The sequence below is a fragment of the Jaculus jaculus genome, chromosome 8 (genome assembly GCF_020740685.1).
Source record: "Jaculus jaculus isolate mJacJac1 chromosome 8, mJacJac1.mat.Y.cur, whole genome shotgun sequence".
NCBI classification, from domain to species: domain Eukaryota; kingdom Metazoa; phylum Chordata; class Mammalia; order Rodentia; family Dipodidae; genus Jaculus; species Jaculus jaculus.
Genome location: NC_059109.1, coordinates 81,889,806 through 81,912,035, shown reverse-complemented (window position 1 = coordinate 81,912,035; position 22,230 = coordinate 81,889,806). Strand labels below are relative to the sequence as shown.

The 22,230-nt window shown below is 42.2% G+C and overlaps 2 protein-coding genes across 2 annotated transcripts in view; one reads left to right on the top strand and one right to left on the bottom strand.

Annotated features, from left to right (window-relative positions):
* Pced1a (PC-esterase domain containing 1A) overlaps positions 1 to 6,392 on the top strand; it is a 28,915-nt gene extending 22,523 nt beyond the window's left edge. The window contains exon 7 of the mRNA XM_045157858.1: positions 6,076 to 6,392. Coding sequence (XP_045013793.1) covers positions 6,076 to 6,116 — 41 coding nt within the window. The 3' untranslated portion in view covers positions 6,117 to 6,392. The remainder of the gene's footprint in view (positions 1 to 6,075) is intronic.
* Positions 534 to 6,006, bottom strand: C8H20orf141 (chromosome 8 C20orf141 homolog). Its single transcript, XM_045156014.1, is given in 4 exon segments — positions 534 to 610; positions 613 to 727; positions 784 to 882; positions 6,001 to 6,006. Coding segments are annotated over 4 exon segments (297 nt in total).
* Positions 6,393 to 22,230: the final 15,838 nt, after the last annotated feature.

Below are 22,230 nucleotides of genomic sequence, written 5' to 3'. Positions count from 1 at the left end.
CTCCTGGGGGGGGGGCGCTTAGCAAGCTCTGCAGATGCATGCTTGTAGGAAGCCATCAGCTTCCTTGTCCCTCCCTGATGGCTGATTCCAGCCTTGTCTTTCTCTATTCTCCATTAAGCTTTTTTGGTGTGTGTGTGACGAGAATTGAATCTAGGGTCTCAAGTATGCCAGGCAAGTGCTGTACCATTTAGCTACAGCCCCAGCCCACAGGTTTTCTCTAATTCTCTAGATCCACATAGGAGATTTGAATGACTGCCTTCAACCTGCAGGCTCTGGAGTTGGTTGCTGCATCCACCATTCTACTTGTCTTCTCTTGTTGCCTCAAGCTTCAGACCCAGCTCAATTACAGTGTCTGCATTATGGAACCAGATGTCTCTGAGGTTCAAGCTGAGAATAAATGGGTATTCTACTCCCACCCCTCCAGCTCAGGATGGAGAAGAGACCCAGGGAAGCAGGATGGCCAGTGTGCTGTTGGAAGGCACTCAGTATTTCAGGAAGGTCCTTAGGCCCAAGGATGGAGGCAGAAAGCATGCCTAGGTTCCCAGGAGCAGCCCCAGGCCCAGAAGTAGCAGGAGCCGTGTCTTTTGGAAGTAGAGTAGTCCTGGGACCACCCTAGTGGGAAAAGTGAAGCTTCTTGCTGTCCTGGGCCTTCACCAGCCCCTGAATCTGGCTCACTGAGAGAAGTGGTATGGTGGGACCTATGGCCTGTGGGAAGAGAGGGTGACAGCTCAAGGAAATTGGTCACTTGCCCTTCTACTTACAATACCCTCCTTGACAGGACACTGCCATTTACCTGTGGAGCAGGTCAAAGGTGAAGAAGCTAACCAGCAGGAGAAGCAGTAGGGCTGGGATAGCCATAGAAAAGACTGCTTGAGCACTGGTCTATAATCCCAGCACTCAGGAGGCAGAGGTAGGAAGATCATCATGAGTTTGAGGCCACCCTGAGACTTCAGAGTGAATTCCAGATCAGCCTGGGCTAGAGTAAGATACTAACTTGAAAAACAAACCAAAAAAAGAAAGAAAGAAAAGACTGCTTGAATTATCAGCCCTAGTGCTCCCAACCCTAGGACAATGTCCAGGAGTTGGGCCTGGCTGGGGTCCCAAAGGGATGGATGCACATGAGTAGTGCACCTACTTGATCTCTCCACTGAATCCAGGCCCCTGGGAGGGCATAAGGTTGGATCTCTAAGCACTTTTGGTCTGGATGGGCAGAGCTGGATCATGGGAGGAGGTAGGGGTGGACAAGAGCTAGTGCTAAGAAACAGGACTGAAGAAGAGGAGGAGCCTGGAATACATTCAGGGGTGAGCTCAGAGAAAGGGAACTTGGCTCATTATGGGTCTCCCCCTTGCTCCACATACCCTCATCACTTCCTCCCACTTTGGTCATCCATTCTGGATTTGGACATCTGAGGCATAGCTATTGCAAGGTAGGGCCTTGGATTAAGGGGAGGGGTCTCTACCTGGTTTGTTAGTGGCTTACATAAGGCTTAGCTAGTATATTGTTGTTTTCTGAGAACTAAAACTTGTAATTCTCCACCCAAGGGTCCTCCCATGAGGTTCTGTGCTGCCATCACCACCTGGGCAGCCGTCTAAGAGAGGAAGTTCTGCTTTCTTCTTCCTGCAAATTCCCGTCATTCAATCCCTGTATCCAATTTATTCCCCTGAGAGTGGGGGTAATGCCTGTGGGACCTTTCAAGGAGGGTGTTAGGGATAAGAACTGCAGTTATGGGATATAGAAATAGGCTCTGCCAGGAACTTCCAGGAACTTGGTGACTTTGAGACAAGCCAGGCATGGTGGTGCACATCTTTTTTTTTTTTTTTTTTTTTTTTTTTTTTGGTTTTTCAAGGTAGGGTTTCACTCTAGCCCAGGCTGACCTGGAATTCACTATGGAGTCTCAGGGTGGCCTCGAACTCACAGCGATCCTCCTACCTCTGCCTCCCAAGTGCTGGGATTAAAGGCGTGCGCCACCACACCCGGCGGTGGTGCACATCTTTAATCCCAACAGAGGCAGAGGTAGGAGAATCACCATGAGTTCAAGGCCACTCTGAGACTCCATAGTGAATTCCAGGTCAGCCTGGGCTAGAGTGAAACCCTACCTTTGTCAGGCTATGACCACAGATTCAGGCCCAGTGGCTTTGGCATCTTTAATATTTATGGGCTTGCAAAACCACAGAGTCAAGGCCACTGGCCCTTGGATTTACTCACTGATTGTTCTTGCCTCTGGCTTTTGTTGACTCAACAACTGGGTTTTTGTTATAGATATGTCTATAAGGGGATAGCTTATAGTAGAGGATCTTAACTTTTTTAAAGTCCCAGTTGTCTTTATTTATTTATTTTTTTTTTTTTTCTAGGTAGGGTCTCAGCTATCCCAGGCTCACCTGGAGCTCACTTTATAACCATAGGCTGGCCTTGAACTCACAGCAATCCTCCTACTTCAACCTCCAGAGTGCTAGGATTAAAGGCCTGAGCCACCATGCCTTGCCCACTTGTCTTTGTAACTGAGTAAATTAGCATTAAGGTTTAAGATTACCAGTTCCATGAGCCAGATCACTTCTGGAAGCAGCCATAAGATTACATTCCTGAATATACAGAACTGGTTATGTCTTGATGGTTCTACCAAGATGATACAACTACATATTACAAGAGTTTGGGAGATGACTAATATTCCTTAAGATTCATTAAGGTGTTCTGCTTGTATTTTTTAAACTTTATTTATTTATTTGAGAGAGAGAAAGAAGCAGAAAGAGAGAGAGAATGGCCATGCCAGGCCCTCTAGCCACTGAAAACAAACTCCAGATGCATGTACCACCTTGTGCATCTGGCTTATGTGGATCCTGGGGAATTGAACCTGGGTTGGGTCCTTTGGCTTGGCAGGCAAGCACCTTCACTGAAGTAAGGTCTCACTCTAATTCAGACTGACGTGGGATTTACTATGTAGTCTCAGGGTGGCCTCGAACTCATGGCAATCCTCTTACCTCTGCCTCCCAAGTGTTGGGATTAAAGGTGTGCGCCACCACGCCCTGCTGCTGCTGCTGCTTCTTGTTTTGTTTTGTTTTGTTTTGTTTTGTTTTGTTTTGTTTTGTTTTGTTTTGTTTTGTTTTGTTTTGAGATAGGGTGTCACTCTAGCCCAAGTTGACCTGAACTCACTCTATCTTTCCAGGCTGGCCTTAAACTCACGGTGATCTTCTTACCTCTGCCTCCTAAGTGCTGGATTCAAAGGCATGCACCACTTCCAGCCTGCATGTACTTGTAGAGGAGTTCTATTCTTATATTTAGTTCTGTTCTTCTATTTGTGACTTCATTGGTTTATTTGTTTTTCATTTAGTAGTGATTTGTTAAGTGATTCCTATGTCCCAGCTTTGTGCCTAATGATGTGTAATGATTCCTAAAAGCAGAGTATGAGTCCTTGTATACATGGCTTCCTTGGGGAGGGGGTATTGCTTTCAGAAGGAAACTCCACAGAGGTGAGGGAGAGGAAGTAGGACAGAGAAGGGCAAAGAGCTAAACAAGGATTGTGGTCTTGACTGGAATCTAGCCTCAGTGTAGCCCTGCACATAGCTCTGGAAGATGAATTGTGGTAAAGCGTTGATCATATCTGGTACCCCTGCATCAGTCAGCCATTGGCAGTAATTTTTTTATGGAGGAAAGGGAAGAAAGAAGTGGCAGCTGGAGAATTGTAGCCTTCAGGGTAAGGCATCACCTATCAGCTGAGGACATTTATCTGGAGAACAGAATAGACTGCTATGACCTATGAGCAGCAAACACAGCAGTGGAGGTAGGAGCACTGTTGGTAAAGGGGACCTCAGTAGAGAGCTACAGCGATGGCAGTAGGTTTTGTGTGGTAAAGAATTAACTCAGCAGTGAAGACTCCACATACCTGGGCTGCAAGGTCACAGAGAAATCCTGCTGGAGCAGAGCTGAAAAACTCCTCCATGTAGACCAGCTGACAGAAAGCTGGGGAAAGCCACGCTGCATGCAGTTCAATGGGAAAGACAGAAATCACCAGTGAAAATACTCAACAGTGGACACTGCAAGCCTTATATTTGGCCAGCCAGGCCAAATGAGCCAACAGGTGCAATAGTGCATGTCTGTTATGGGAGAAATCAACTGCCCTCTTTTTTGAGTGAGGTAGCAGCATCATGAGTTCAAGGCCACTCTGAGACTACATAGTGAATTCCAGGTCAGTCTGGAAAAAAATTCTGGCACTCAAAATACATTATATAGATGTACAAAAATAGTCAATTAAAGAAAGTGGTCTAAGCCAGCTGTGATGGCACACACCTTTAATCCCAGCACTCAGGAAGCAGAGGTAGGAGAATCGCTATGAGTTCAAGGCCACCCTGAGACTACATAGTAAATTCCAGGTCAGCCTGGGCTACACTGAGACCCTACTGTGAAAAGCAAAAACAGAAACAAACTAAAAGGGCTGGTGAGATAGCTTAGCAGTTAAGTCACTTGCCTGCGAAGCCTAAAGACCCAGGTTCAAATCCCCAGTATCCACATAAGCAAGATGGCACATGCGTCTAGAGTTTGTTTGCAATAACTAGAGGCCCTGGTGCACCATTCTCTATATTTATATCTGCCTCCCTCTCTTTCTCTCTCAAATAAATAAAAATAAAATTTAAAAACCCCACAAAAATGGTACTAGTGCAAAAATAGTCATGTGGACCAATGGAATAGAAAAGCTGACCAAGGGCTGGAGAGATAGCTCAGCAGTTAAAGGCACTTGCTTGCAAAGCCTGATTGCCCAGGTTCAACTCCCCATTTCCTACATAAAGCCAGATGCACAAAGGGGTGTATGCATCTGGAGTTCATTTGCAGTGGTAGGACTCCTTGGTGCACTCATACTCATTCTCTCTCTGTATCTCTTTCTCCCCCCTCAAATAAATATATAAAATTTTTAAAGACGTATAGACATAGGTAAAGAATTTCTGAATAGCCAGGCATATGCCTTTAATCCCAGTACTTGGGAGACAGAGGTAGGAGGATTGCCTTGAGTTTCAGGCCACTATGAGACTACATAGTAAATTCCAGGTCAGTCTGAAGTACAGTGAGACCCTACCTCGCAAAACCAAAAAAATAAAATAAAATAAAGTTTCTGAATAAGATTCTGATCACTCAGGAAATAAGGCTAACAATCGATAAATGAGTCCTTGTGAAATTAAAAGCTTTCATACAGCAAAGGAAACTGCCATTTAAATGAAGAGAAGCCTAGAGAATGGGAGAAAATCTTTGCTATTTGTACATCTGGCAGATGATTAATATCTAGAACAAAGAACTCAAAACCTAAACATCAAAGCTGGAGCACATGCCTTTAATCCCATCACTCAGGAGGCAGAAGTAGGAGGATCACAATGAATTTAAGGCCAGCCAGTACTCTGGGACTGCAGAGTTCTATATCAGCCTTGGGCTAGAGTGAGATAACTAAAACAGAAATAAAATAAAACAGGGACTGGAGAGATTGCTTAGTGGCTAAAGCATTTTCCTGAGAAGCCTAGGGATGCAGGTTCGATTCTCCAATACCCATGTAAGCAAGCTGCACAAGATGGCACATGTGTCTAGAGTTCGTTTGCAATGACTTGAGGCCCTGGTGTGCCCATTCTCTTCCTACCCCTCTCTAATAAATAAATAAAATTTTAAAGTGGGGCATGGTGCCATATGAGTTTAATCCTAGCACTTGGGAGGCAGAGGTAGGAAAATCGCCATGAGTTCAAGGCCACCCTGAGACTACATAGTGTATTCTAGATTAGCCTGGGCTAGACTGAGACACTATATTGGGGGGGGGGGAAGAGTTTAAATGAAAGTATCCTATATGAGTAGCTTAAACTGATCCCAGAAGCCATAGGCTGTTAATTAAAAATCTTAGTGCCAGTGGTGAATTATCTCCCTATGAGTTGTTGGTCAGGGAGGCTACAGAGACTACTAGAAACAATATGGACTATTTCTATTGCTCTTGGTTACCTACCCAAACTAGATGGTAAGTCCCTGTGGTGAGATACCTTCATGCTTCTATTGAGGACACAGAGAAATCAAGCTGTAACTGAAGCTTCCTCTTTGTTGGGTACCTTTCACAGTGCCAGAAGGTGTTATGCAGGCTACTGAGAAGAAGTCATGAACAGTTACCCTGCTGAGGACCATGTATGCTCCACAACCAACCTGCCAAGCAAAGTGTACCGACTGGTACAATAGTGGCATGAGTATTGTGGGAATAACCAACAGTTTTCTGACTGGATTTGAGGCTTGCTGCATAGAAGGGAAGTCATACCTGGTACTTTAGGGTTTTTTGTTTTGTTTTGTTTTGTTTTGGCTTTTTGGTTTTCATGAAATTACAAAGATTTTGTATGGCAAAGAACACTGTGAATAAAGCAAAGAGGTAACCTACAGAATGGGAAAAAATCTTTGCCAGCTATACATCTGATAGAGGATTAATATGTAGGATATACAAAGAACTCAAAAAATTAAATAATAAGAAATCAAACACGCCAATTAAAAAATGGGCTATGGAACTAAATAGAGAGTTCTCAAAAGAAGAAATACGATGGCGTATAAACATCTAAAAAATTGTTCTACATCCCTAGTCATCAGGGAAATGCAGATGAAAACTATATTGAGATTCCATCTCACTGCTATCAGATTGGCTACCATCAGGAAAACAAATGACCATAAATGCTGGCAAGGATGTGGAAAAGAGGAACCCTTCTGCACTGTTGGTAGGAATGCAATCTGGTTCAACCATTGTGGAAATCAGTGTGGAGGTTCCTAAGACAGCTAAAAATTGATCTACCATATGACCCAGCTATAGCACTCCTAGGCATATATCCTAAGGACTCATCTCATTTCCTTAGAAGAACATGCTCTACCATGTTTATTGCCACTCAATTCATAATAGCTGGGAAATGGAACCAGCCTAGATGTCCCTCAATTAATGAATGGATAATGAAGATGTGGCACATTTATACAATGGGGTTCTACTCAGCAGTAAAGAAAAATGAAGTTATGAAATTCACAGGAAAATGGATGGATCTGGAAAGGATTATACTAAGTGAGGTAACCCAGGCCCAGAAAGTCAAGCATCACATGTTCTCTGTCATATGTGGATCCTAGCTACAAATGACTGAGCTTCTGTGTGAGAAGGAAAAAACTCAGCAGCAGAGGCCAGTAAGCTAAAAAAGAGATATAAAGGGAAGATAAAGGAAGGGAGGGGGGTTCTTAATAGGATGGTATTGTATGTATGTAAGTAGAAAAATAGAATAATGGAGGTGAAAAGGCCCAAAGTGAGGTGAGGGGAAGAGATTGAATAAAGGAAAGGTGGAGGGAGGGCTAATAAAATCTAAGAGGATATAAAAAAATCATATGGAATCCTACTTTTTTGGACAATGGAACACTCAGGAGCCATAGATTGTTGCTAGAAAATTTTCAATGGCAGCAATGGGATACCTTCCAGTGAGTTGTTGGCCAGGGACGTCCCTGATGCCCCCAAAACATCATAGGCCATTGCTGAGGCCCTTGGTTTCCCACCAGGAATAGATGGTAAGACCCTATTGCTGAAGACTCCATATACTTGGGCTGCAAGGCCACTGAGAAATCCTGCTGGAACTGAGTTGATAACCTCCTCCATGTAGACCAGTTGACAGAAAGCTGGAAGAAGCCATTTTGCATGCAGTTCAATGGGAGAAAGGGATAACACCAGTGAAGATACTCAACAGTGGACACTACAAGCCTTATATTTGGCCAGCCAGGCCAAATGAGCCAATGGGTACAATAGTGGCACATCTGTTATGGGGGAAACTAACTGTCCTCTAATTGCACTGGAGGCCCGCTCTATGGGAGGGAATACATCCCTGATACTGAAAACTTAAAACAGGTGTAGTAATGAGCCCTAGGGGTGTAACGTCTGCTGCTATCTGGCTAATTGTATATACTATGCTTATCAAACTGCCCAGTAAGTACTTCTCTTAATGTTCATACCCTTATATTAATGCTACTCCCACTTTTGGTAGAGAATTTTCTCTTTTCAGATGACAGTGACCTTGGACAACTCAGTCATGGTGATGGAAAGAAATGACCACAGTCTCAGTACTGCAATATCTCTATCACACCTTCCAAGGCTCAGGGTCTAATGCTGAAGAGGTGGCGAAAAGAATGTAAGAGCCAAAGGAAGGGTAGGACCCCATACAACATGTTCCCTCCAGACACAAAATGGCCTGGATATCTATGGCCTCACAGTGTCTGACACTACCTGTTCAAGACCATCATAAGAGGAGGAAAAGATGATGATATCAAAATTAAGAGAGACTGAGATGGGGAGGGGGTGTGATGGAGAATGGAGTTTCAAAGGGGAAAGTGGGGGAAGGGAGGGTATTACATGGGGTATTTTTTATAATATGGAGGTTGTTAATGAACATTTGGAAGAAAATAATAAAAATCAAGAAATAGCAATAAAGGCATAGAATTAAATGCAAAGGGAAATTAAAAGTGTTGATTTGGGAATGGAGAGGCATAGAGAAGAGTTTTCTATTGCAAATTTGAATGTAATTTGCCTTGAAAATTATATTGTGTGGTATTTGGAAAAGATGACTTAATCACAAAATAAATTAGTACTGGTTCGTTCTGCAGAGATCAGGAGATCAGAATTCCTCACAGGATGATTATCGATTTTTTTATGTTTTGTGAATACAGAGTGTTATGTGGCTGAAAGCATAATCTCCAGTGATAGCATCTGTGGTAGTTTGAATGGATGACCCCCCCCCCAATATACTCAGGAGTTTATTAAAGATTGTAATTTACATCTGCAGCCACCTGGCTGAAGGAGCTGTCACTGTGGGTGGATCCTAGGGTCTAGCCCTAAAGTGTGGGGGTGGATTGGAATTTCAGTCTAAACATATGCAAAGTGAAGGAGGTATGCCTGGAGTTCCTAAATGTGCTTGCTTGCTTGTGGTGTCTTGTTGGTCTCTCTCTCTGCTTAGTCCTGTATGATGGGACCAACTTCTTTCCCCATTATGGAACTTCCCTTGGGTCTGTAAGCAAATCAATTCCCTTCCTCCATAACTGTGTCTGGTCTGGAGGGTCATCTCAGCAACCTGAGACTGTCTGCTACAGCATCAATCCAACTCAGAACATTGTGTAAATATTACAGATTTTAGATAGAGTACTCAAAATCTTTTGTCAGGTTCTTTAAGGAACAGAACGGATGGAAGGAACATATAAAGAGCTTACTAGATGGACTTAGTTTTACTTAAACGGGCTCATATGACAATGGCTGTCTGCAGGCTGAAGAACCCAGTAGTTGTTCAGTCCATGAGGCAGGCTAGAGTCTGAGCTTTGATGAGTATGAAAAATAGTAGTTATAAGGTAGATACACACACAAGCAAGTAGCAAGAACAGCCAGGCAAAAGGCACTGCCTTTTCCTAGAACCTCCTATATGTAGGCTGCTACTCGAAGGACTGCCCCTTGGGACATCTTCCTCTCTAATTAATCCTTCACAGACCCACCCAGGGGTGTAACTCTTACTTGAGTCCTGATCTGATCAAGTTGACCCTAAGGTGCAGTTATGAACAGTTAGGTACAGGGCTCTTCTGGAGGGGTACTGACTACCTGCTACTGGTGGTAGTGTATTAGTTACTTTCTCACTGCTGTGACCTGACTAGAAGCAAGTTAAGGAAGATAGGGTTTTGTCTCACAGTTTGAGGTTACAGTTATCGAGGCAGGTAGGGTGTGGCAGTAGGAGCATGAAGCAGCTGGTTGTTATGCCCAGTTCTCAGCACCCCCAGTGCCCACCAAGGAGAACCAAACATGTATGCAAGAGCAAGGAGCTTTATTTCAGGCTTAAACTCGGTCTCTTGACTTCACCAACTCAGTAGACCCATACAAGAGCCCTGAATATTGGGAGGGTAGGGTTTTTATGGGGATTTGAACATAGAAGAAGGGGATGAGTACATGATTGGTTGATTTAAACAGTGTACTCCTGTGGTTGGCTTAGGATTTTGGCGGGCAAAGTTGGTGGGCTGAGGCTAGGGGAATTGAACTTTTCTATGACTACAGGAATGTATGGCATAATCAGTTTCCAGTATTAAACCCACCCTTACCAGAAAATAAAAAAACTTGGTTCTTGCTTGGAAACAGAAACTTAGGCCTTCTGAGGACTCTGAAGCCTGTCATGGCATCCATCTGGTTCCTGAGTCCTTCGTTCCCCCCTCTCTTTGTACCATGAGGAGCCAATCTTGGATCCCAGTTGAATTAGTAAGTGGAGTCTAATGGTATATACTGTGATCTTAAAACCACAAGCTGTACTGTATTAATGCGTTTCCTAACAAAAGCAACCAATCTAATTAATAATGCAAAGTCCTATTGAGTCTCTAATTATACCTGAATGGTTGATATAAAAACAACAATCTATCCTTAAGGCCACATATAGTCCCCCTTGCTGGAGGAATAATAAATCCAATCCCCATCTATTCTGTAATACAACCTCAGCTAAGGAATCTACATTTTTCTCTAAGTGAGTAATTTCTATTGTGGCAGAGAGTCCTCAGGTTCAGCCAGTGGATCTGCCAGTTGGATGTGGGTGGGTGTGATGAATCCAAGTGGCAATTACATCCGTTTTCACAGTGGTAGGTGTGGTCAGGATGAAGATGGTAAGGTCCCTTCCAGTAGGGTTCCAGGGTCTCCCGGATTATTTACATATTTTACATACTTTACATATTTACATATTTTAGATTTGAAAATAACCCTTTGAACATCTCTATTTGTTTTTCTTTATTATAGAATTAAAACTATGGTGAAAAAATGTCTTAATTTTTGTTTCCCGTCTTGGAAAGCTCTTGTGTTACTTAATAGGCCATTCATATATGTAAGGTATTTTGTATCTTAGGTTATACATTTCTCTCTGAGTATTTAAGACCATGCAGATAGCCACATTTAACTAAGGATTAATTTTGGAGGTCACTAATGGCTCCCCAAAGAGACTTTAGGGACACAGGAGTAGCCCCATAGCTTACTGGTGTCCTTTGTCTGTTATGATGAGTCAGGGCCATGCTGGCCAAGTAGTTTTCCCTTCTTTGGGAAGTCAGAAGGACTCATTGCTCCTCAATTGTGACTCTCCTGTTTCAGACTATACACCAATTTTGTTTGGGTCTCCATATCCTCCCTGCTCAGGAAGACAGGTGACTTACTAGGGGGCCAGTGTAGAAGTGTCCCATCATCTCCAGTGGTCTCATGACCTGGGAGCACAGGCCAAAATATTGGTGCCTCTTGCTCTGATGATTCCAATTGGCTTTGGCTTCTACACAGGTAATTAACATAAAGGAAGTTACACCAGCCTGGATGTATGTACACATAGAGCGCATTTGATAACTGAAATAGATTTAGTTAAAGAATGGCACAAGGGCTTCTAAAAATCAGTTTGTCCTATCTTTAAAATTTGAGTTGTACTATGGCAGCATAAGCCTTATACCTCTAGGTATAGAAAGTAGGCCCATCTCATATTTTAAATATCTAATATTTATAAATATAGGCAGAACCTGATACCAGTCTTGAAAACAGTACCAATTGATTTACAGACTAACTCAGTATAAAGTCTTAGCACCTGTGTTTGAAAACATCTTTGATTAATTCAGATACCTGTGTTGGTACAAATTACCCAGAGAACATTGGAAACAGAACCACAGAGCTTGAAATTTTTTTATCTCTCTCTCTCAGATGAGGACCATTGTTTGAGCATGAGGTTATGCCCTAAAGTAGGAAATATGTCTTAAAAGAGTTAATTTTGTTATAAGCACTGGACTTACATACAATATAGCAGAATCTGGTCTTTAAAAAAAAAACAACAGCTAGCTAAATGCTAATATAACCCTTGATAAATCTTTTTGAAAGAAAAAAACATTGTTTGGCAACCAATGATTTTGGCTTAAACTTAATAGCTATTGATTTTATGTACCACAGAAATTTTCATTAACATAAAACAATTTTATGTTTTATCCATGACTTAAATTTGATAGAGCTTAAGCAAGCTATCCCAACATATCCCAGGAAAATGAAAGTTATCATTATTGAAATTAAATCACTTTTAAACCTAAGTGATTAAACCTAGTTATGACCATTCAATAGAATTAGCATAAATAAGACAGAAGCTATCTATAAAGTCACAATGTCTTTAGGTATGAGTACTTCACCTTTGGAAATTAACCATTTCTATGTGAGCCTTTATGTTAAGAATAGTTAAAACCTTGATGAAAAGAGGAGCCTAATTTACTTTACTGAGAGAGTCTTAAAGCCAGTTTTATAACCCTTAAATCATAACAAATTAATATCAGTGACCTGTTAATGAGTGAGACCTTATCATAAGACTCAGTTTTTACACTGATTAAAACTTGGCATCAGGTAAACATTAGATTTAATCCAATTAAGTGTTTCAATGATGGGGCCCTTCCCCTGATATACACATTAGTAGGTAAGTCTGATGCTTGTCTTATGTAAGGAGTTGTAACCTGATCAAATACCTTGACTCAGTTTACCTATTTAACATTTTGTCTAGTGAGAAATTTATCTAACAGATGTGATTTTAGGTGTTCAAAAGAGAAGAACTAAAGAGAACCACAATTATATGCTGTACTCCTTTTTTCTTGTCAGAGACAATTGGCCATTTTGTCTCTAGTCAGTGTCTGGGGGACACATGGTTTAAACTTGTATGGAGTCTGAGATAAAGGGGTTCCATCCATTTTTTTCAGAGTCCAGCTTTCCATGAATTTAAGTAGCATAGGTTGGAAAGCAAGTACAAAAATGAAATTACAGAGCAGAGAGATAAGCATCCTGACATTCCTTATCCTATTCTGAAGTTGTTTGTTTTTACATGGCAAATTTATCCATTTGGAAAACACAAGGTGATAGACTCTTGTCTATGTTTAACCTGGTTAAAACTCCAATTACATCTGTACTTATGACTTTGTGACCCACCTAGCATAGGCATCACCTGTATCTAATATAAGATGAATTTAGATTAAGACTGTGTCCCTATATAAAGCTTTTAGAATATCCTTAAGAGTCTGTAAATAGTTGAAAAATCTCTAATTTTAGGCATGGCATTTAGGTTTAGCCTGAAAATTCTTTCCTACTTATGCAAATCTTTATCCACATACTTTAATATTCTCATCTAAGTACCACTCAAAAAGCTTTTTTTTTTTTTTTTTTTTGGTTTTTCGAGGTAGGGTCTCACTCTAGCCCAGGCTGACCTGGAATTCACTATGGAGTCTCAGGGTGGCCTCGAACTCACGGTGATCCTCCTACCTCTGCCTCCCGAGTGCTGGGATTAAAGGCGTGCGCCACCATGCCCGGCTCTCAAAAAGCATTTTTAATGAGCATTCTATGTCCCAACATTGAAAAATTCCTTCCCAGTTCCTTCAATCAATTCATCTCATCTCATTATTAACCACCTTTCTTATAAGGCTATTATGAAAACCTACACCAAATTAATTAATTAATCCTATTACTCACTAACAAGTGAGTAGTCTAAAGACAATTTTATGTCATTAATACCAATAAGACACTAAACTAAGGCAAATATTGTTGCTACCTTGAAGCAGGCTGGCCTAGAAGTCAGGTCAGTTGCCTCCTCCTTTAAGTACATTACAATTTTTTTTAATTTATGAGGCAGATAGAGAGAATGGGTGCACCAGGGCTTCCAGCCACTGCAAATGAACTCCAGTTGTGTGTGCCCCCTTATGCATCTGGCTAATGTGGGTCCTGGGGAATGGAGCCTTGAACTGGGGTTCTTAGGCTTCACAGGCAAGCACTTAACTGCTAAGCCATCTCTCCAGCCCCATTACAATTTTTTTAAATACCTGACAAATTATAAGTTACCACTTTAGAGAGAATTCTGTTGTTTTTAATAATCCTCTATGAAATTTGAAGTTGACCTAGAACATAAACTCAGTAATTATATTTATGATAACAAAAGTAACAAAGTTGACACTTTTTTTTTTCTTGCTTGCTGCTTTTTGGTGTGCTGATGCAGTTGTGCGGGGCTTGTATACACCTTACATCAGCCCTGCCTTATTCCTGGCACTCTCCAGGGGTCCAGTCTAGTACACATGGAGGTAATGGCCAAGAAGACTGCTGGGAGGCCAAGGATTCTGACTACCTGAGGGGGAAGAGGGGGGAGGGGTGGGCCTCCAGAACTGCCAGGAGGCCTCTGAAGAAGGTGGCCCACTGGGAGGCCACTGAAGAAGGAATGGGCCCGCTCGGGGGCCACTGGGAGAGGAGGCAGAGACATGGCACCTGCATGGGCAGAGGCACCATTGTTTGTCTGCCACCTGACTCTGACCCAAGCCGCTTTGGAGCACTTGCAAAGCTGGTTTGTAATTTTAGTGCTTAAAGGGAGTGAGGGGAAATTTCCTTCCTGAGCTTTTCATTTCCTAGACAGATAAACTATGTGCATCCACGAAGATGCCCAGAGATCCAGAAATGACCTGGGGGGCTTTTTCCCAAAAGGAGCCTGCCTCCCTCTGGGAGAGCTAATTCCCTTAACTTTCAGAAGAGCTCTTAGTCCATGGATCTGAGATATCTATCTATCTATCTATCTATCTATCTATCTATCTATCTATCTATCTATCTATATTTTGGCGGGAGGCAATGTTACCCATGACAGAGAAAGATAAGGACACCAAGACCAGAAGGCAACATTCCCAAGGGCTGCAAAGCACCCCGGAAATTTCCCAAAGCTCTGGGCATGAGCCTGTCCACAAGTTTAAGAGGCCGGCAACCTGCCCTACAGGCTTTTAAGAGGTTGATGTGTTACCTGTTTTTTGTGTGTGTCAGAGAGAAATAAATAGAGGGCTTTTGCCAACACCCAATGGGCTGTCAGGGTCCAAGCAGAGGATGGCTGGCCTTCAGTCAGTACTTAAGAGTGACCTCAGCTAAGAGACATCAGTTGCCAGTTCGTCACGTCTGGTCCTGCATGATGGCATGAACCGAAAATATAGGAGAAGAAAGAGAAACCTGCCAGCCCTCAAAACATGGAGGCAAGGCCGCATGGGCCAATGTCTCCCAGTCCCTCTGGGAGAGCACTCACCCACCCTCTCCATCTCATAAGGTCCATGTTCAGGCACCAGCTGTGGGTTTTGTTTTTTTGCTCAGGGGGCTGCCGCAGTTCACCCCAAAGGCATCCAGGCAACAAGGGATGAGTGAGCGTGTGAAGAGAGAAAGACACTCCCAGGAGAAAGTTGAGCAGCTCTCTCCTTACCTGCTGCTGTGTTGAGATCCCAGTCTGCTCTAGTCAAAGGGGAGAACATATCAGTGATAGTCTGATTATTGGTGGGATTCCCATCAGTGCCCGGAACCAATTTCTGGGCTTCAGTCTGGCTTTTCTCTTTCCTCTGTAGTAAAGAGAATCTGTAGCAATTGTTGACAATCATCCCAAGTTGATTACCATCTTGGTCTGGGGGCCCCGTAACCCGAAGAGGGAATACTGTGACTCTGAGGGGCCCTAATTTTAACATCCTGAAAGTGGTCTGTCAGTAAAGAAAGCGGGGTAGTCTGTGTCTGTCCCATCTGTCCAAGCGCACAAAAAGTAATTCCAACAAAGAAAAGGAAAGAGACAGCAAAAAAGTTCAGCTGGCCAGCAACTACAAAACCGAAACTGAGACAATGTCTTCTCACATTGTCTCTACAGATAGGGGAATGAAATCCCCTCCAGGTGGGCCTGGGTCACCCAGGTCCTGCTATACAACAGAGTGGCCAGCTACTACAAAACTGAATGTGAGACCTCGGCATCTCACCATTCCACAGTAGCGATCCGCATTGTCTCTACAGATGGGGGATAAAATCCCCTCTGGGCAGGCCTGAGGCACCCAGGACCCACCAGTTGAACAAAAGTGGCCTCCTGGGGCATGTCCGCCCCAACCACAGTTTTCTAATGAACAAAAGAACAAAGGACAGGTTTTCAGGAAAAACAAAACAGAAGCACAGAAGCACAACACAGAAGCACATTTACCAGCCGGCAACCTGAGCTCCATATGTTGGTGCCCCTCAACAGTCTCTGAGGAGATCCCGGATGAGCCCCCAAATGTTATACCCAGTTCTCGGCACCCCCAGTGACCACCAAGGAGAACCAAACACGTATGCAAGGGCAAGGAGTTTTATTTCTGGCTTAAGCTTGGTCTCTTGACTTCACCAATGCAGTGGATCCATACAAGAGCCCTGAGTAGTGAGAGGATAGGGTTTTTATAGGGATTTGAACATAGAAGAAGGGGATGGGTACATGATTGGTTGATTTAAACAATGTACTCCTCTGGTTGGCTTAGGATTTTAGCAGGCAAAGTTGGTCTGGGGCTAGGGGGATTGAACTTATCTATGACTATAGGAATCTATGGCATAATCAGTTTCCAGTGTTAAACCCACTCTTACCAGAAAATAAAAAAAAACTTAGATCTTGCCAGGAAACAGAAAGTTAGGCCTACTGAGGACTCTGAAGCCTGTCTTGGCATCCATCTAGTTCCTGAGTCCTTCATTGGTCACATTGTGTCTACAGCCAGGAAGAAGAGAATAATGAAAGCTGCTTAGCTTTCTTTCTCCTTTCTTAATTTTTTTTAAAAACTATTTGCAAGCAGAACGAGAGAGAAAGAGGAGAGAGAGGGAGAGAGAGATGGTATGCCAGGGCCTCTAGCCACTGCAACAAACTCCAGATACATATGTGCTGCTTTGTGCATCTGACTTTATGTGGATACTAGGGAATTAAACCCAGGTCATTAGGATTTGTAGTCAAACCCTGTAACCGCTAAACCATCTACCCAACTCTTCTTTCTCCATTTTATTCAGTCCAAGACCCTATCCCTGTAAGGTTTGGGAGTGACCAAGACCATGCAAACCACTCTGAGGCAAACATGAAAACTTTTATTCAGGAAAAGCATGAGCTGCCAGGGCTGACTCTCAAGAGGGAGCACTGCCAACCTGAGTTTTTAGGTTGTGGGCTTACAGGGCTTTTTCAGTTGGGGGAAGGTGTGGAAGGGAAAAGAACTCCTTTGTTAAATTGAATTTAAAAAGGTTCCTTTTTCTGGGGCATAGTGACACACACCTTTAATCCCAGCACTTGGGAGGAGGAGGATCACCATATAGCCACCCTGAGACATAGTGAATTCCAGGTCAGGCTTAGCTAGAGTGAGACCCTGCCTCGGGAAAAAAAAAAAGGTTCCTTTAGGGTATCTAAGGTAGCCAGGGTGTGAGACAAGAACAGTGACCAGGTGTGGCAAGGAAGGGATAATGGCTGGGCAGTTGCTTGAGGACTGTTTAAAATCCACTTCATTATGACTCTGTCACTCTTCTGCTGTCCTTAGTGACTCCATCTTAGGAGCCCATCCTGACCTAACACTATCCATAGTTATGATGGGTCCTCCTACCTACTCTAGAAATGCCTCCTGGACATGCTTAGAAATTTGTCTCCATGGTGATTATAAATCCTATCAAAATGACAAAGATTTACCATCACAGGTAGTGTTGGAGTCAGGTTAGCATTGCTGGCAGAAATCACTTGACCAAGAGCAGTTTGTGGAGAAAAAAGGTTTATTTTGGCTTACAGAGTCGAGGGAAAGCTCCATGATGGCAGGGGAAAACAATGGCATGAGCAGAGGATGGACATCACCCTTGGCCAACATCAGGGGGACAATAGAAACAGAAGAGTATGTCAAACACTGGGAAGGGGACACTGTCTATAATACCCAAGTGCTATGGTTAAAGGCGTGCACCACCACACCCAGCCAATACAAGATTTAAAAAAATATATATCTTATTTATTTATTTGAAAGAAAGAGGGAGAAAGGGAGAGAATGGGCATGCCAGGGCCTCCAGCCACTAAAAACAAACTCCAGATGCATGCATCCCCTTGAGCATCTGGCTTACATGAGTCCTGGAGAATCGAAATCCTTTGACTTTGCAGGCAAATGCCTCAATCGCTAAGCCATCTTTCCAGCCCCCCAATACAAGATTTAAAACAGGGCAAACATCAAACTCTGTGTTGGCATGCAGCACAAAGATCGAAATGGGCCTCGAAGGAGGGAGTAGGAATGAACCTGAGACAAGAACACAAGGAATGGAGCCAAGACAAGTTCTGATCAAGGCTCGGCTTTATTCAGGCAAACATCACTTATATGTAGAAGATAGAACTTTTTTGACAATGCATACATGCCTAAGGTCAGTTTCACCAGGGTTAATCCAGGTTAATCCCTCTATCAGGTGCCCACTCCGCCTAGGCTGCATGCTAAACAATGCTTAGGATCAGGTGCTTACTCTATCTAGGCTGTATACTAAACAATGGTTAGGATTAGGAGATTAGAGATCACCCTTAGCTCCCAAGGTCAAAGAGCAGCTGCAGATCACAAGATCTCCTTTGTAAGCAATAAGAGAACACCCTTAGCTCTCAAGGTCAAAAGAGCAGCTGCGGCTCCCAACATCTCCTCCCTTCTTTTTATACTAAAGAGGGAGAGACCCACTATTCAGTGGTGGGCTTTTAACCAACTGGGGGAGTAGTGACCTGACTCCTCCCGTGGGCTGTCATTTTTTCGTCCCACAATCTTGGCCCTTGGTACCTTTTGGGGAGGGGAGGCAGGGCCTATATGGTCATAATAGGTGTGGTACCAACCTCCATGCAAGTCAGGTTTTACTCTCAGGGAATCCAGAAGTGGTCAGAAAGTGACCTTCCCTTGTGGTGCTTTGCCTCGCACCCATGTTGGTGCCCATATCATAATCACTTTATTGTGAGTTGATATGCATAGATCTGAATCCTATGCAGCTCCTAAATGAGGGGAGTCAAGGACGTGTTCTATAATGCATACCTCAGACCTCTGCGCGAACATTCACAATAGACTTCATTAGACACTTGAAGAAAATAGGCAATAGGCATAAGAGAAGCAGAAGGCAAACTCCCACAGCTTCAAAGCTGCCTATCCAGGAACTTAGAAAGTCCCAACCAGGCAACACAGACTTAATTATAGCAAGTAAATCATCAGCAGCCTTAGTGGCGTCAAAATCAAGATGACTGTTCTATATAGCTAGAGTTTCTGAATGTAAATTAACCAAATCTAACGAAATGTTATCATGGTGCCAAATTCCTTCTAAATGCATTTTGACTTTTACCTAATCTTCATAACTAGCGTTGTAAGTTTTAGAGGTGATGCAGATCCATTGGTAATCTGCATGGCATTCCAATCGAGCTCTAATCTTCATACCTTGAATTTGCTCTCCTAAATAAGTCACTACATCAAACAAAGCATCTATTTTTTCTTCTACTTCTTATCTATGGCTACTTGAGTTCCTAAAGCAACAGAAACGTTTTTAGCTAGATTATTAACAAAGTGTGCAGTATGAACTTCTTGTGTAAGAGTAACAGCAAAGTAGTAATAGAAACTAATAATGTAATAAATACAACAATCCCAGCAATAATTAAACCTACAACTCTCTTTTGTCTACTATTTTTAACCTCCTCTAGAATTTGAATACCCTTGTCAGAATACCAAGGCTTTGAAAGATTAACAGGAATCATAACAAATGCAGGTTATTTGACAATCATTACAGTTTCAGAATTATGAGAAACACAATTGGATAGACTACAATTATCACAGGTAACATTAAACATTCCTTCAGACCCATGATACCAAGTAATTTTTACATTTCCTAACATCAGGGCATAAGGTGGTGTAACACAGGCCATAACAGTTCCCTTCGGAAGACTATTTGAATTATTGCTGGCAGATGTAACCTTGATACCTCCCATAGCAGCAGCAATTTTCCACACGTAAGTTTGCTGATGTCCATTGTCTGACCACCACAATCCTGAGGACAATCCAGTAACCCAGTCATTAACCCATTCAGTTTTACTCCCTATAGAACCTGATGATCCTGACCAATCCTTAACATATCTGGTAGATCCAGAAACATTATACCTGATACATATTTTTCCCTACACATTTGCTGCAATGTATAGAGTTATTGAACCAAGGTGTATTTCCTTCACAGGGAATAAAGTCCTCTGGTGGACTATCCCCTGTAACTTGATTTCCATAGGGAAGCCAAATAGAAATTCTATTCGTTTGAACCTGCTTTATCTTCTTCGTACCTTGTACGTGCTCTTGTACATGCTTTACAGTAATGTTTCTTTCCTTTATTTCAAAACATCCCACTATGCTGGTCTTAGAAAAGCATAGTGGAATGCCTAGACCATGCCCTGAATATGAACTCATAATTACTTGATGTAATTTTATATTTTTACTAGATGGCGTGCCTAGCAACCAAGTGTTATTGACTAGAACTATGATTTCTTTTTTCTCCCAGGTCACCAGGTGTAATATAGGAGGGTCAGGAAAATAGGTCCAGTAGAGGTCACTGTAAGCGAGATGTAAATGACTCAATATTATCAGGATCAGCAGTGTCCTCTTGTTTGAGCTCGTGGCCTGCATACCGGACCAAGTGTTCTGGCAACCATCTGTCTCCATTTTCTTTCTGTGAAAAAATACAAACAGATCCTCATCCCCATATTACTACAGGGTCGGGTCCACTCCATTTGTTAGTCAATGGATCTTTCCACATTACTTTAGCATAATTAGTCTTGGTTTGTGCATGCCAAAAGCGGTCAGTGGCAGAAAACCCTTTTGCATCCAAAAGTAAAAAATTTTAAATAAATAAAGTATGATTTAACCATTTTTTTTTTACTGATCCCTGTGTCATTTCCCCCTTTTTAGTTTTTTGTAACCAGATTTTTAATGTTCCATTTGCTCATTCAATGATACCTTGCCCTTGGGGGTTATAAGGAATTCCAGTAACATGCTCAATATTAAAAGAACAAAAATGCTTAAATCTTGCACTTGTATATCCTGGGCCATTATCTGTTTTCAGTTGTTTAGGTACTCCTAAAATATTAAGAGTGAAGACAATGAACAATAACATGTTTAGCAGCTTCTCCCATTTGAGCAGAAGCACAAATGAAACCAGAATAAGTGTCAATAGAAACATGTACAAATTTCATTTTTCCAAACTCAGGAACATGAGTTATATCCATTTGCCATAAATGGCCAGGAGCCAAACCTCGTGGATTGACACCATGATGTGGCACAGGTAAAAATGTGAGACACTGTTGACAGTTTTTAACAATCTGTTGTGCTTGTTCACATGTAATTTTATATTTAAGATGTAGAGTATTAGCATTAAGATGATGAAGCTTATGAGCATTAATAACTTCTTCCACAGAAAAAAATTCTAGTAGCCTCGTCTGTAATAGCATTTCCCAGAGTTAAGGGTCTGAGGAGGCCAGAATGAGCACAAAGGTGTCCTACATAGAAAGGTGCTGAGCACTGGAGAATCAAAAGTTGAACCTGTGCAAACAAATTGTAAACAGTAGAAGGACTTATTCTACTACAGGTTTCTAAATAAGGAACTGAGTGAACAATATATTGGCTATCAGTGTAAATATTAACAGATATAGTAGCAGTATGTTGCAATAAAGCTTTAAAGGCTGCCAGTTTTACAAACTGTACAGACTTATAAGGAGTATTAAAAGTATATGTTTGTCCATTTAAAGAATAAGCAGCTAGGCCAGAAGAAGATCCATCTGTAAAAGCCAACATAGCATCCTTGATAGGAGAAAATTGTGTATTGCAATTAAAAATGACTTGATGTTGCATGAAGAACTGAATTAATTTATGTTTAGGGAAATGATCATCAATACTTCCTGCAAAACCTGCCATGGATAATGCCCAAGTATCTGAAAAAGCAAAAAGCCAAGAAACCTGTTTTGAATTATCAGGCTGACAGATAACCTGTGGTTCTATTCCAAAAGATTTAATAGACTCAGCCCTTCCTTCCATCACTACTTTAGCAACCTTGTCATAATAAGGAGTGACAGTTCTTGGAGGAGAAGATGCAAGATGCACCCATAATATAGGAGCTCCTTGCTGCAACAATCCTATTGGGAGTATACGGGGTAGGAAATACAAGTAACCACAACTCTTTACTATAGTCAATATAAGCGATAAATTGTTTTTCTATCGCCTTTTGTACTGTAATTAATGCTTTAGAAGCTTCAGGTGTAAGAGAACAAAAAGAAGAAGGATTAGAATCCCCCTGTAGTATATTATATAAAAGTTTTAATTCATGAGTAGTAAGTTTTAAATAAGGCCTAATCCAGTTAATATCTCCTAACAATTTCTGAAAATCAAGGGGAAGCTCCATGATGGCAGGGGTTAACGATGGC